General features: G+C 42.2%; 1 protein-coding gene across 1 annotated transcript; it reads right to left on the bottom strand.

Moving 5' to 3' along the window:
* Positions 1 to 3,913: 3,913 nt before the first annotated feature.
* LOC115137922 (kelch-like protein 33) lies at positions 3,914 to 13,825 on the bottom strand. The gene is made up of 4 exons (XM_029674229.1): positions 12,731 to 13,825; positions 6,116 to 7,055; positions 5,820 to 5,990; positions 3,914 to 5,682 (listed from the first exon to the last, which is right to left on the bottom strand). Exons 1-4 carry the CDS (start codon positions 13,596 to 13,598, stop codon positions 5,160 to 5,162), a joined length of 2,502 nt encoding a protein of 833 aa, XP_029530089.1. The 5' UTR covers positions 13,599 to 13,825; the 3' UTR covers positions 3,914 to 5,159.
* Between the last annotated feature and the right edge of the window lie 559 nt (positions 13,826 to 14,384).

The following is a 14,384-nucleotide window of genomic DNA, read 5'->3' as shown; positions in this document are numbered from 1 at the left end:
TATGCCAATACACCTAACATACACTAACACTACAGTATGCCAATACACCACTAACATACAGTATGCCAATACATCACTAACATACAGTATGCCAATACACCACTAACATACAGTATGCCAATACACCACTAACATACAGTATGCCAATACACCACTAACATACAGTATGCCAATACACCACTAACATACAGTATGCCAATACACCACTAACATACAGTATGCCAATACACCACTAACATACAGTATGCCAATACATCACTAACATACAGTATGCCAATACACCACTAACATACAGTATGCCAATACACCACTAACATACAGTACAGTAAGGCAATACACCACTAACATACAGTATGCCAATACACCACTAACATACAGTATGCCAATACACCACTAACATACAGTATGCCAATACACCACTAACATACAGTATGCCAATACATCACTAACATACAGTATGCCAATACACCACTAACATACAGTATGCCAATACACCACTAACATACAGTACAGTAAGGCAATACACCACTAACATACAGTATGCCAATACATCACTAACATACAGTATGCCAATACACCACTAACATACAGTATGCCAATACACCACTAACATACAGTATGCCAATACACCACTAACATACAGTATGCCAATACACCACTAACATACAGTATGCCAATACACCACTAACATACAGTATGCCAATACACCACTAACATACAGTATGCCAATACATCACTAACATACAGTATGCCAATACACCACTAACATACAGTATGCCAATACACCACTAACATACAGTATGCCAATACACCACTAACATACAGTATGCCAATACACCACTAACATACAGTATGCCAATACACCACTAACATACAGTATGCCAATACACCACTAACATACAGTATGCCAATACATCACTAACATACAGTATGCCAATACACCACTAACATACAGTATGCCAATACACCACTAACATACAGTATGCCAATACACCACTAACATACAGTATGCCAATACACCACTAACATACAGTATGCCAATACACCACTAACATACAGTATGCCAATACACCACTAACATACAGTATGCCAATACACCACTAACATACAGTATGCCAATACACCACTAACATACAGTATGCCAATACACCACTAACATACAGTATGCCAATACATCACTAACATACAGTATGCCAATACACCACTAACATACAGTATGCCAATACACCACTAACATACAGTACAGTAAGGCAATACACCACTAACATACAGTATGCCAATACACCACTAACATACAGTATGCCAATACACCACTAACATACAGTATGCCAATACACCACTAACATACAGTATGCCAATACATCACTAACATACAGTATGCCAATACACCACTAACATACAGTATGCCAATACACCACTAACATACAGTACAGTAAGGCAATACACCACTAACATACAGTATGCCAATACACCACTAACATACAGTATGCCAATACACCACTAACATACAGTATGCCAATACACCACTAACATACAGTATGCCAATACACCACTAACATACAGTACAGTAAGGCAATACACCACTAACATACAGTACAGTAAGGCAATACACCACTAACATACAGTACAGTAAGGCAATACACCACTAACATACAGTATGCCAATACACCACTAACATACAGTACAGTAAGGCAATACATGCAACATCTTACCAGATTCGTATTTGATTTTTGTACAAATGATCTTCTTCTGCCATACAAGGTTCTTATTTGATTATGATCATTTTCCATATGGGGATAAACTAGTAGGTTCATTTCCCAGCCAATCAGATACAATTTTGGTGTATTATCAAAAATCTTTGTTCTTTTTTTTATAACAAAATGCAATTCAGCACTTGACTATCTATTGGATCAGCCTGTCATAGACCCTCCCATTCAACACCAACTCATAAGATGAGGAACATTGTTTATGAGGGTTGCACATTGTTTATGAGGATTGCCTGCTGCAGTTGTTTGAGAGATGTCCAGTTTGCAGCCAAACATGCAACATAGAGAACACCAGCAAAGGGAACGTCACATTTACATTTTAAATTGAAGTCATTTAGCAGACGCGCTTATCCAGAGCGACTTACACTAGTGAGCGCATACATTTTCATACTGGTCCCCCGTGGGACTCAAGCCCACAACCCTGGCGTTGCAAGCGCCATGCTCTACCAACTGAACCACACGGGACATGTGTGGCTGAGCCATCACGCAGACATGCCCTCGCTGTGAGCATTCCTACAAATGGAACAGGGAAGACACTTGAATCAGGTTGGTCACGTTTTACCTGGTCAAAGGTCAAAACAGTTTAGCTTGGTGGAACCAACCTGATTACTGCTTTTGGCATTCTATGTCCCTTCACCAATAACGATATCTGAAGTGAAGTAGAAAGTAGAAAGGCGAACGCAGCAATCAGGTTGGTTCCAGCAGGCTAATCATCACCACCATTAATAATGCAATCAGTGCACACGTTTGTGTGTGACCAACCAGCATCTTTGATGATATACGTTGCCATGCCCATCAATGGGGCGCTGGCAAAGACCCTGCCTCCAGTCTGTTCCCCAATGGTCGTTGATGGGGAAACCACAATTAGGTAGGTTTAGTCTGACCTGTTCAAATTTCAATATAGTATATGTTTGTTTGTCAGATATCACCTATTCTAAGTGCCATCGGTCATAGAACCGTGACTGTGTGTGTGTTCACAGATGCATCTATGGAGCCAGCACATGGAGACTTGCATGATGATGTGATGGAGTCCTGACTGACAGACAGACCTGGCACTCAACATAAACGTTTTACTAGACTACTTTTACTTGTCTTTTTTTGTTATTGAATTGAAAGGTCTCCTTCATTATGGGGAGGGGGAACCCTGTGTGTTCTGCACCAGGATCGGGGAACTCCTGTTGTATACATGACACCAAACAGGAAGGTATGACCACTCTGACATGTTCACCAAGGTAGCCCCATTACCACCAGACAAAATCCCGATAGGCACAGTGTCTGTATCGGCTGGGAATGACAATGAAAGGTTCACACTGTTATATTAGCAGAACACTGCTTCTGTGGTATTGTTCATTCCAAATGAACCTGCTACTACATTTGAAAGCAATTAAAACATTTGTTTAGAATATCTACATAAGTTCAGCAATTGCATTCTGCTCATATTACTCTGTAGGCTACTGACCCCCAAGCCAACTCACGTTTGGCACCTGTCATGGCCGCCAGCATTTCTTGAGGTGCAAGCCAAAAAACATGGCCGAATCAGCTGTTGCAGTTCCCCTTTAACCTTTTATCTAGTTGTTTTCCAGACGTCTCCTGGTTCTGTATGTTTATAGTTTTCTATGTGTGTCTTCTTTCTTCCCCGTTGTAATGCTCTCTTTCTGACTGTGGGTTCCTTATACTAACACTTCATTTTTCAATAGTTTTTCCCTTTTTGAGTTTTTGTTCTATTAGAAATACATCTATATGTATAGTACTATCTAGTATTTGTACTCCTATCTGATTGTATAACATTTAGTGGCCTTCGTGGGTACTTCAGATAACCACACCAGGGGCCTCATTTATCAATATTGCATAGAAACTATTCTGAAATACTACTTACAAGCTGAATTTAGAATGTTTGTATGCATAGAACAAGTGTTATTTATCAAACAATCCTACAAGCATCATACTCACACCTGTAAGAGATAACCATTGATAAATACCAATTGTTTTTAGCCTCAGTGCTTCTGCACAACTTTGGCTATTTGCATTTCGAAACGCCTTTAGTAAAACCATGTATCAAAATCATCCCGTAAAAGCCCAAGGGATATACAAAGCAGTACCATGAAATACAATGGCGCAACAAAAAAAGGTGGACGAGACAGAGGTAATCGTGTCGGAGATTGAGTACAGCATTTATTTGGCACGCTCAGTTGTGGCTTGACCAGTAAAAATTCAAACATAGAGACAAAGAGAGGACCAATAAGACAATTCAATTTGCTTTAGCAATGGCAAATATACTTCAAATGAGTAGGCAACACTCACCAATAAGCCATCCATCCTCAACAGCTCACTCCTGTAGGCGTGTAGGCTAACGTATAGGCTAACAATGCTGTTCTGCAGAATGAACGAGTTGTGCATTCCACCTGGCTACCTTGCCACCACAGTCAGCCGCATATTTTGCGCATCACATAACTTATCATTGGCTCGTTTGTATCTGGGAACCCATTGTTGGCAAAGAAACCCCTCTTGACCTGTTGTGCGGTGGTGTATGAAAACTGTATGTAATCTTTCGTTCTTCTGATGATTGCATCCAGAACATCGGCTCCATGGGAGGGGAGGGGAGGTTCAGCTGTTTGAAGCTGGTGTACAATACTGAATGTAAAATAGGCTAAATCCAAATTAAACACATACAACAGAGCAGAAGCTCTTATCCAGAGGGATTTACAGTAGTGAATTCATACATTTTTTGTACTTTTTTCTTGGACTTGTTTTCAATGACAATGACAGATCTATAACTCCCATTTCTATGTGAATTTAATCTGGTTGCCCATACAGTTACATATTGTAGCCTTGATCGGGAAGAGCGTTGGGTGTTGAGCAATAGTCTATCCTATACAATTGCGCACACTAGGTTTCCAATCTGAGGCACAAAAACATGAATTCATTACCTTGATGCTTTGTTTGTTAAATCGAATGAGACCATGCTGTAGATCAAACGATTTTAAACGATTTTGGACAAATGTTGGCAAATGTAGCTAGTTTAATATATGTCAATGTTAAGCAAGTTAGCTAACTTTATTATTAGCAATTTTAGCTAGTTTATCAAGCTAGCTAAAATATTATTGGTAAAATAATTTGTCCCCGTTCAAAGTCAAGTGAACACATTCATGTCAGAGGTATGACTTCCCAGTTTCTCATTTCCCAGGAACACATGAAGCCACCCTGAAATTGTAATAACCTTCCTGTTTTGTTAGTACTTCACTTATAGCCTGCACATGGAGAGAAATAAACATGTTTAAGTTACTGAAGTTAAGAATACTGGTGTACTTTAAGTTAAGAATACTGGTGGAGTAAGGTGTGGGTCATGTAATGGAATATTATTTTGTGTGGTGTTATGGGATGTATAGTGATGTTTCATTGTCTCAAGTGTTTGGGCAGGTGGAGCAAACAGGCTCTTATGTCAGTGTTAGGTCCGGGTATCTCGCCGATATTCTCCCATAGTTGGATGGTGGGATCATAGCGATGCACCAGTCTGGTCTCCCTGTAGTCCTCTTGGCAGTATCCTCCCAGCACATAGAGCATCCCCTCCAGAACCACAGAGGCTGCTCCAACATGGGAGACGGCCAGGGGCGTGAGGGCGCTCCAGGAGTCACTAACAGGGTCGTAGACCTCACAGGCCAGCTGGTCAATAGACATCATGTTTTCATCAACAGTGACTCCTCCGGCCACATAAAGATGGTTGTTTAAAGTCTCCATGCAGTGATGGGCTCGAGGTTGGCTCATCTCTGCCAGGTAGGTAGTTCCTCTCTCAGGATGGTACAGGAACATGGACACCAGACAGTGGTACTTGCAGTCGAACCCCCCTGAGATGAAGACCTCTCCATCCAACAGTGTGGCAGCATGGCAACTCAAGGTCATATCCAAGGGTTTGGCAAAGCTAACAGGGAAGGCCACATTTGGTAAAGATAGCAACAAAGAAACAAAGTTTTACTTAAGTTACATACCATTTCCAATGGAACCAGTAATTACCGCAAGTGATTCTGTGTTACCATTCCTCCCAAAGAAAAACCTTACCTCCAGGAATCTGTATTTGGACAGTAGCGCTCCACACTATCCAGGTTCGTTTCTGGATCAACGTACCCTCCAATGGCATATATCATCTCATCCAGAACAACCACAGAAAAATGACACCTTTTCTCCTGCAAGTTGGCCAATCTCTCCCAGCGGTTCTGAAGCGGATCATATCTGAAAGAACACAAAGAATGAGAGGTGAAGGAAGAAAATCATGTAAAAACATAAATGTGTAAAAAATATTAATACCTAAAGGACTCATTACTTAGCAGATACAAACCCAAAAGTTCTTATCTCACCTGTAGACCGAGTTTAGAACGCCAAGCATGCCTTTATAACTCTGTCCCCCGAGCACGTACAACTTCCCTGCGACAACAGCCAACTCGTGACTTAACCTTGGTGGATTTGGCATCTCTCCCAGCAACCTCCACTCAACTGTCTTCACAACGCCTGTGTAGTTCCTCAGAGAGTTCCCAAACCACAGTTCTCGACTAGGGGTTCGCCGGATAAAGTCGGCAGAGATCTGGTCTCCACCCACCAAGACTAGGCTGTCCTTTGGTAGGTAGATCCTGCACAGGGTCTCAGATGCAACGTGATAAGAGCGAAAGTCCTCCAGCATAGTCTGATAGAGACGTTTTATGTTGCATTCAGTCCACAGTTTTGCGGTTTTAACTTCACCGAACTCCTTGAATGTCATGAGAGGAAAGTGGACGTTCTTCATCAGCTCTTTGGTGAGTTTAAGCCTTTCGCTGGGACAGGCCTCGATCCAGACCACCACTGCCTTGAAGACCACAAGCTCAGAGGGCACAAAGAGGGAGTTGCTTTTCAGGTATTTTCTAAGCTTCTTGACTGGCAGGTCCTGAAACTTAGGGGTGGCTGCCACATTTTGGAAGTGTCTCAGGACAAAGTCGTTGGCCTCTTCAAGGAGTTCCTTTATGCCATAAGCCTCAGCGAAAGACGCCACATCCAGGCAGGAGTGGGCGTCCATTTCTTGTTTCAGGAAGTCGAGGCACAGCAAGAGGGCGGGCTGGAACTGGAGCTGGAATGCAATGCAGGTGATCTCAAAGACACACCCCCAGCTGAGGGGGAGGGACCCGCTGTAGGAGTAGCCAATCAGGGCCTCCAGCTCTGAGGCCTCCAGGAAGGGAAGAGCCACACAGGCCTGCTGGGATTCCTTCATCCCGCTGGTGAACATTCCCCTGAAGTAGTCACAACTGGCAGACAAGAGCACTCTGTGGACTTGAGTCAGGAAAAAGAAGAGGAAATTGAATATTGTTGTTATCATCAGGTAGCTCATATAGACTACTTTCACATCTGGTTAATGATGACTCTTATGAATTTAGATATAAGACAAAAGGCATAACCTTACCATTTGTTTTGATCCCAAACGAGTCCCCAACAATAAACAAAACAAATATACAATTAACATTTCATTTAAATCGTTCTCATTATAAAATCTGATTATTATTATGCTGTTATATATTAATATACTAATAATATTCATATATCAGCCTATTATTCTTATTTTCCGTGTTTTCCGTAAGTATATGGAGTAGCCAGCCAAATAGAACAGTACAGGTGATAGCCCGAGCTCTATTTTGGTGGCCTCTGGTACATTCTAATGCCTTGATTCCATCCAAAATACACAGCTACATTTGGAATACTTTAACAACTTTACAATGACTGCAATAAAATGACTTTGCAATAAAAAATCCTGAAAATGTATGAATTCAGTGGGTTGTTACTTGTTTTGGATAACGTCTAAGCCTTGGCCTATATGATCAGGAATACTTTCTAAGTAATGAAACCTTTCTTCTCTTGAGATGTAAGTCATATTTACTGTAAGATATGAATTACCACTTTTATTTTTAATTAATAGTTTGCCCTATCAACCAATCACTGTGGGAGGGATTGTCAGGCGAGGGGGCAGGATGACTTTGGCTTACATAGTTGGTAGGGTTTCAAACCTGTCAATCAATCACTGTGGGTGGGAGTTTGAGGTAAAGCGGTAGATTAGTAATCTAGTCAGAAAAACGAGTCTAGTCAGCCCTTTGAATTACATTTATTGTGGCGTAAACTAAATCTAGTCTACTTTTTCAATGTAGTTTATTTAGGCAAAAAAATTAAAAAAAAAGGTTAAACATGGATTCCCTGTTGAGATTGTGCACCCACACTTTAATAGAAAGTTAGGTGAACATGACTAGACCTACAGGTGTGATTGAATAATGAAGCAGGTGTTAAGCATGGACTTTGCTACACAGAAAGCAGCAGTTAACTACTCACTCCATTGTCGACACTTTAATCAAATCAGTAGGACTTTATCAATACCTTTAATACATTTACATTACATTTAAGTCATTTAGCAGACGCTCTTATCCAGAGCGACTTACAAATTGGTGCGTTCACCTTAAGACATCCAGTGGAACAGCCACTTTACAATAGTGCATCTAAATCTTTTAAGGGGGTGAGAAGGATTACTTTATCCTATCCTAGGTATTCCTGAAAGAGGTGGGGTTTCAGGTGTCTCCGGAAGGTGGTGATTGACTCCGCTGTCCTGGCGTCGTGAGGGAGTTTGTTCCACCATTGGGGGGCCAGAGCAGCGAACAGTTTTGACTGGGCTGCGCGGGAACTGTACTTCCTCAGTGGTAGGGAGGCGAGCAGGCCAGAGGTGGATGAACGCAGTGCCCTTGTTTGGGTGTAGGGCCTGATCAGAGCCTGGAGGTACTGAGGTGCCGTTCCCCTCACAGCTCCGTAGGCAAGCACCATGGTCTTGTAGCGGATGCGAGCTTCAACTGGAAGCCAGTGGAGAGAGCGGAGGAGCGGGGTGAATAATACCATATAAGTATCATGACATTAGCTTTTATAACTTTCAATCTGTTTTCTTTTATCTTATTTTGGAACAGAACGACGCTCTCTCTCCACTACCTATTGTTCCTGTAGTAATGATTTGACATCTTCTGCGAATGTTTTATCATCATTTCCCAGCTAGCACAGTGGTACTGGGCCGATTCAGGCAGAGAGTCAGACTCGGCTGAGAGTCAGACTCCGCTGACGTAATGTGGCCCGAGACAAGGCAGCCTTCGGCAGTATGACCTAGAAAATGTGGACAACTACAAATACCGAGGTGACTGGCTAGACTGTAAATTCTCCTTCCAGACTCATATCAAACATCTCCAATCCAAAATCAAATCTAGAAGCGGCTTTCTATTTTGCAACAAAGCCTCCTTCACTCACGCCGCCAAACATACCCTAGTAAAACTGACTATCCTACCGATCCTTGACTTCGGCGATGTCATCTACAAAATAGCTTCTAATACTCTACTCAGCAAATTGGATGTAGTCTATCACAGTGCCATCCGTTTTGTTGCCAAAGTGCATTATACCATCCACCACTGCTCTAGTCGGCTGGCCCTCGCTACATATTCGTCGCCAGACCCACTGGCTCCAGGTCATCTATAAGTCTATGTTAGTTAAAGCTCCATCTTATCTCTGCTTACTGGTCACGATAACACGCGCTCCAGCAGGTATATCTCTCTGGTCATCCCCAAAGCCAACACCTCCTTTGGCCGCCTTTCCTTCCAGTTCTCTGCTGCCAGTGACTGGAACGAATTGCAAAAATTGCTGAAGCTGGAGACTTACATTTCCCTCAATAACTTTAAACATCATAGATCAGCTATCAGATCAGATCATAGATCAGCTATCTGAGCAGCTAACCGATCACTGCAGCTGTACATAGTTCATCTGTAAATAGCCCACCCAATCTACCTACCTCATCCCCATATTGTTTTTATTTACTTTGCTTCTCTTTTGCACACCAGTATCACTACTTACACACCATCATCTGCTCATCTATCACTCCAGTGTTAATCTGCTAAATTGTAATTACTTGCTACACAGGCCTATTTATTGCCTTACCTCCTCATACCATTTGCACACACTGTATATAGACTTTCTTTTTTTCTATTGTGTTATTGACGGTACACTTGTTTATCCCATGTGTAACTTTGTGTTGTTGTTTGTGTCGCACTGCTTTGCTTTATCTTGGCCAGGTCGCAGTTGTAAATGAGAACTTGTTCTCCACTAGCTTACCTGGTTAAAGGTAAAAAAAAAAATATATATGCATATATATGCATCGGGCCGCTTCTGGGGGGGGGGTCTGGTAAGATGCAGGCAAATTCGGTAGAATTCTGGTAGACGGAAACGGCCCGATGGACTTGGGCCGATTTTGGGTAGTCATTCATTTTGATTCCGGGCCAAGTCCGACACCCGATTCCGGGCCGATTAAATCAGTTCCGGCCCCTGAGGGCCCAGAGGGCCGCTTCTGGGCCGCTTCCTCATTGCTAGCTGGGTTATCTACAGATTATCGCCAAAAAGCAGTAGTAGCCTAGCAGTATGCAAATTAGGGAGCCAAATGAAAGTCTGCCACCAATGTGATCAGTCCCAGTCACCTAAAAGATTTGTTCAGACAGAGTCCTTAATTCCAAACAACACTACCCATCACTAGGCTACACTGACAAGTCATTTTAGCGGTCAGTGCTAAGTCTCGACATGGGCTTAGAATACTAGGAAAATACAAACAAGGTATTTTGTTTACTTGTCCCAATGCAATACCATGTATTTAGTCAGGTCGACACCTTTTATAAACTAATCAACACAAGCTGTTTGTTCGTCAATCGAAGTACAGTAAATGACCTATGTGCCCGACTCCGTGGCTGGCTATATAGGCCTATGAAACACGCTAAATCAAATAAATGAATGTTCCACAAAACAACACGAGTAGATTTCAAATCATCGTTACCACTTACATTACATAATAAATGTGACAGCAGCCAACCACAACGCACAGCCAACCACAGAGCCCAAAAATAATACAGGTACCGAGAGGCGGGACAGACAGCAGACTGACAAACCAGCAGGATTTCCCTGTCGCTCATTTAGATAGATCCAGGGGCGCAACTTTGGAATTAGAAGTGGGGGGGGACATGATTATTATTTTATTTATCCAGTCGGATAAAAACTCCAAACAGCCTACTCGACCTCTTGGATGTGTCCGCATGGTCCTAAAGCACACCGTTGCCTCGTTTGTATCACATTCCAATGGTAAAACTGGGGGAGACAAAAATGCAATTTCAGAATGTGGGGGGGGGGGGGCATATACCCCAGTCCCCAGTGAAAGTTGTGCCCTGAATAGATCACTAGAAGATACATAGCCTATCTTACATTCTAGCAGGAGAATAGAGCCCAAGAGTGGAGGTGTCATAATACCCATAAAACCTAGCGGTCAAACAGGGAAATGTTTCCAATCCTTACTTTTGCCGTTCATTTTTCTCATAGTGGATTTTTAGAAACTCTTAAAAATAAGGGCTGTGTTTTGTGTAGGCTTACCCTGGCTTGACGTTTCGATAACCATGTAAATCTCCCTCGTACAAGGTGACTTTTATCAATATATTCAGCTCGATTTACTCTCAGATTCAAACATTATAATTAGCATAAAAGTAGACATCATGCAAGACTACAAATCCCGGCATGCTCCTGCACGTCATCTCTAGCTGACACCTTTGCTAAAATGTATCTTTATATCCAAAAATAATAATTTGGGGTGTCATCTTTCCATGGGCTCCATCTGAATTCACCCGCTGACGTTCCTCTGCACTGCCACGCACAACTTTTTCTCAGCTGGCACAGATTGATTGGCTGCTGTCCGATTCAAAATGTAATCGGTTAAATGAAGAGTTGATGCGCTGCACACTTTTTTAATAGCATAATGTTTTATATTTGGGCTTGGGGAGGGTATCAAGTCAGGTCGAGTCAAAAGGCTCAAGTCCAAGTCATTGGTGTTAAAGTCAATGTCAATTTGCAGTCATCATATTTCTGACTCGAGTCCAAGTCATTTGGCTCAAGTCAACACCTCTGCCTACCACCATACCCCATTTAAAGGCACTTAAATATTTTGTCTTTCCCATTCACCCTCTGATTGGCACAATTTTTTTTTTTTTACCTTTATTTAACTAGGCAAGTCAGTTAAGAACAAATTCTTATTTTCAATGACGGCCTAGGAACAGTGGGTTAACTGCCTGTTCAAGGGCAGAACAACAGCTTTGTACCTTGTCAGCTCGGGGGTTTGAACTTGCAACCTTCCGGTTACTAGTCCAATGCTCTTACCACTAGGCTACCCTTCCGCCCTGACAATCCATGTCTCAGTTATCTCAAGGCTTAAAAATCCTTATTTAACGTGTCTCCCCCCCTTCATCTACACTGATTGAAGTGAATTTATGTAACATCAATAAGGGATCCTAGCTTTCACCTGGATTCACCTGGTCAATCTATGTCATGGAAAGAGTTCCTAACGTTTTGTACACTCAGTGTATAATTCCACACTATGAGGTTGGATTTATACTGTGAAATTGTGAAAATATGATAATGCAATTTTAGTGTAGGAGCGGTTTGAAAAGACTGCCTGACATTTCTGTCTGTTTTGGTGTGTTAGGGTTTTGACCTGCCTGGTGACATCACCAGGTGGCAAATGAGGTAATACACCAATATGAAAGTGAGTTCAAACCTCTCTGTCAATAACAGCTCATTTTCTGTTTTCCCCATCCTACTCAGACTAGCTAAATTCTTGTTTGAGATATTGCTCTTTGCTAAGAAGATACTTTTGTTTCTTGTTCACCATTTAAATCAATTACAGTTAGGTTCTTAATTGTTACCAGAAACAATTTGATATTGAGCATTTATTTTAAACGGGCTGCATTGGGCCTTTAACATCATATTTAACATCATATGCTCAAAAACAACATGATTACCATCATTAGGGGTTATTTAGTTCGATCCAGGATGAGCCCCCATAAATAAATAGTCTCCTGTATCATTCTACAGTACATAGTCGTGATGTATTTTGACTTCAGTCTACTCACCATGAAATGATGCCCCACCAACCTCCAGCTCTACATCACAGCCCACTCTCTCTGTCCACAGTTGTCTGATGGACTGAAGACTGACCTTCATCTGTTTTTCAGCAGAGATCTTCTTCTCTTCTGCCCTCGTCTCTACTCCCTTCTTCATCTTCTCCTCCTCTTCACTGCAGAGTTGTAGAACTCTGGGGATCCCTAGTGTTGTAGCTGCAGCCTGTATCTGGGCCAGTGTGTGTCTGTTCAGAACTGCTAAGGCCCCAGTATAGGCAAACTCCAGCACCCCTGCCAGCCCCACAAGCCCCACCTCAGGACCCAGACTGATGGATATCTCTGTCTGTATATACATGTCAACATCTCTCCTCTCGTTCTCCTCATCCCTCTCTTGCAGTCTCTGGTGGACAAGGGTGCTCACAGCAGCCAGGACAGGGGAGTGAGCGTGGAGACGCTGCCCATCCTCAGTGCTCAGAGTCAGGTCAGTGAGGAGAGAGGAGTCCCTGAGCTGCTGCAGGGTTTGGAACATGTCTCTTGTATAGGAGTCTCTGCCATATACCCTTATTGAATCCACATCCTCTATTCCACCTTTCTGCCCCCCAACAGCTGTCCACTCTTTTTTCACTTCTTGAAGCTCATCCTCCTCTTCTTCAGTTGTCTCCCTCTTTAGATGTATTTGACTGTTTTCCTCCCTTCTAAATGCTTCATCATCTTTATCTTCTTCTTCTGTGTTCACCTGATCCCCACAATCCTTCTCTTTCACTTCTCCTGCACACTCTTCTCCATCTCGATCTATATTGTGCTTATCCCCCCTAAATTCTTCATCTTGCCTCCATAGAGCCTCCAAACCCCCCTGGAAGCATGGTCCAGATAAAGCCATCGTTTCCAACAGCAACAGTCTTTATCTCAACAAATGTCCAACACTGCCTCCCTACACATACAGCTTACTATTATATCATTTATTTTTATTTTTATAAAAAACACTACACAAATGTGTAGCCACACTAAAAAAAGCTCTCAGCCTTCGCTATCTGACTGACTGTGTGTGATCTTAGTGCAGTTTTCTCTTCCCCACTCTCTACAGGGTCAGGTATCTACGTTGTCTCCTCCTTCCCTTCCCCCTTCTTGTGTGTTCTAACTCCTGTTTGACAGAACCATTTATAAACCCCCACTCAACCAGACACGTTGCTATATATAAACGCCTGAAGTCATACAGATCAGACCTCACAGTAAACCATAAGTAATTGTCTCTGTTTCTGGTCCATGTTCTCATCCCTTAAAGTTGTCCCACGGTAGGGACTAATAATAACAATTTTAATTTCATTTTTCGATTCAGAGTTACAACAGTATGTCCCCAGTTTTACCATGCAATACCTTTCTGGTTATGTTAGTTGATGGAGATGTGTCTTACAATGACCTACACTGACTGCATCTTGTCATTCTCCCATATTCTCTTTGTTTGCCCATAACATTTTCTCATCATTCATTATTTCCTGACTTGTTTTCTCAAATAATTGCTCTGTGTTTGTATTCATTTCTCTGTAGTTTGTACTGTGTATTACACTTGAAGCAGAGAAGGTCAAGAACCTGGAACCGTAAAAAGGGGAATGTTCTAAGCTTGGAGCCTGTTCGAGCTCCTCGAATCCCAAGGCTTCTTTCTCCAAGA

This window comes from Oncorhynchus nerka, linkage group LG12 (genome assembly GCF_034236695.1).
Source record: "Oncorhynchus nerka isolate Pitt River linkage group LG12, Oner_Uvic_2.0, whole genome shotgun sequence".
Classification (NCBI taxonomy): Eukaryota; Metazoa; Chordata; class Actinopteri; order Salmoniformes; family Salmonidae; genus Oncorhynchus; species Oncorhynchus nerka.
Note: the sequence above shows the minus strand (reverse complement) of the source record. Positions and strands in the feature narration are given on the sequence as shown.

Bases quoted from the DNA above. Each gene is read 5' to 3' on its own strand.
- LOC115137922 (XM_029674229.1), bottom strand. From the start codon at position 13,598: ATGGCTTTATCTGGACCATGCTTCCAGGGGGGTTTGGAGGCTCTATGG. The intron at 7,056-12,730 runs GTGAGTAGACTG...TCCTGACTCAAG, and splicing joins TGGTGGGGCATCATTTCATG to TCCACAGAGTGCTCTTGTCT. The intron at 5,683-5,819 runs GTAAGGTTTTTC...CTTCCCTGTTAG, and splicing joins CCAAATACAGATTCCTGGAG to CTTTGCCAAACCCTTGGATA.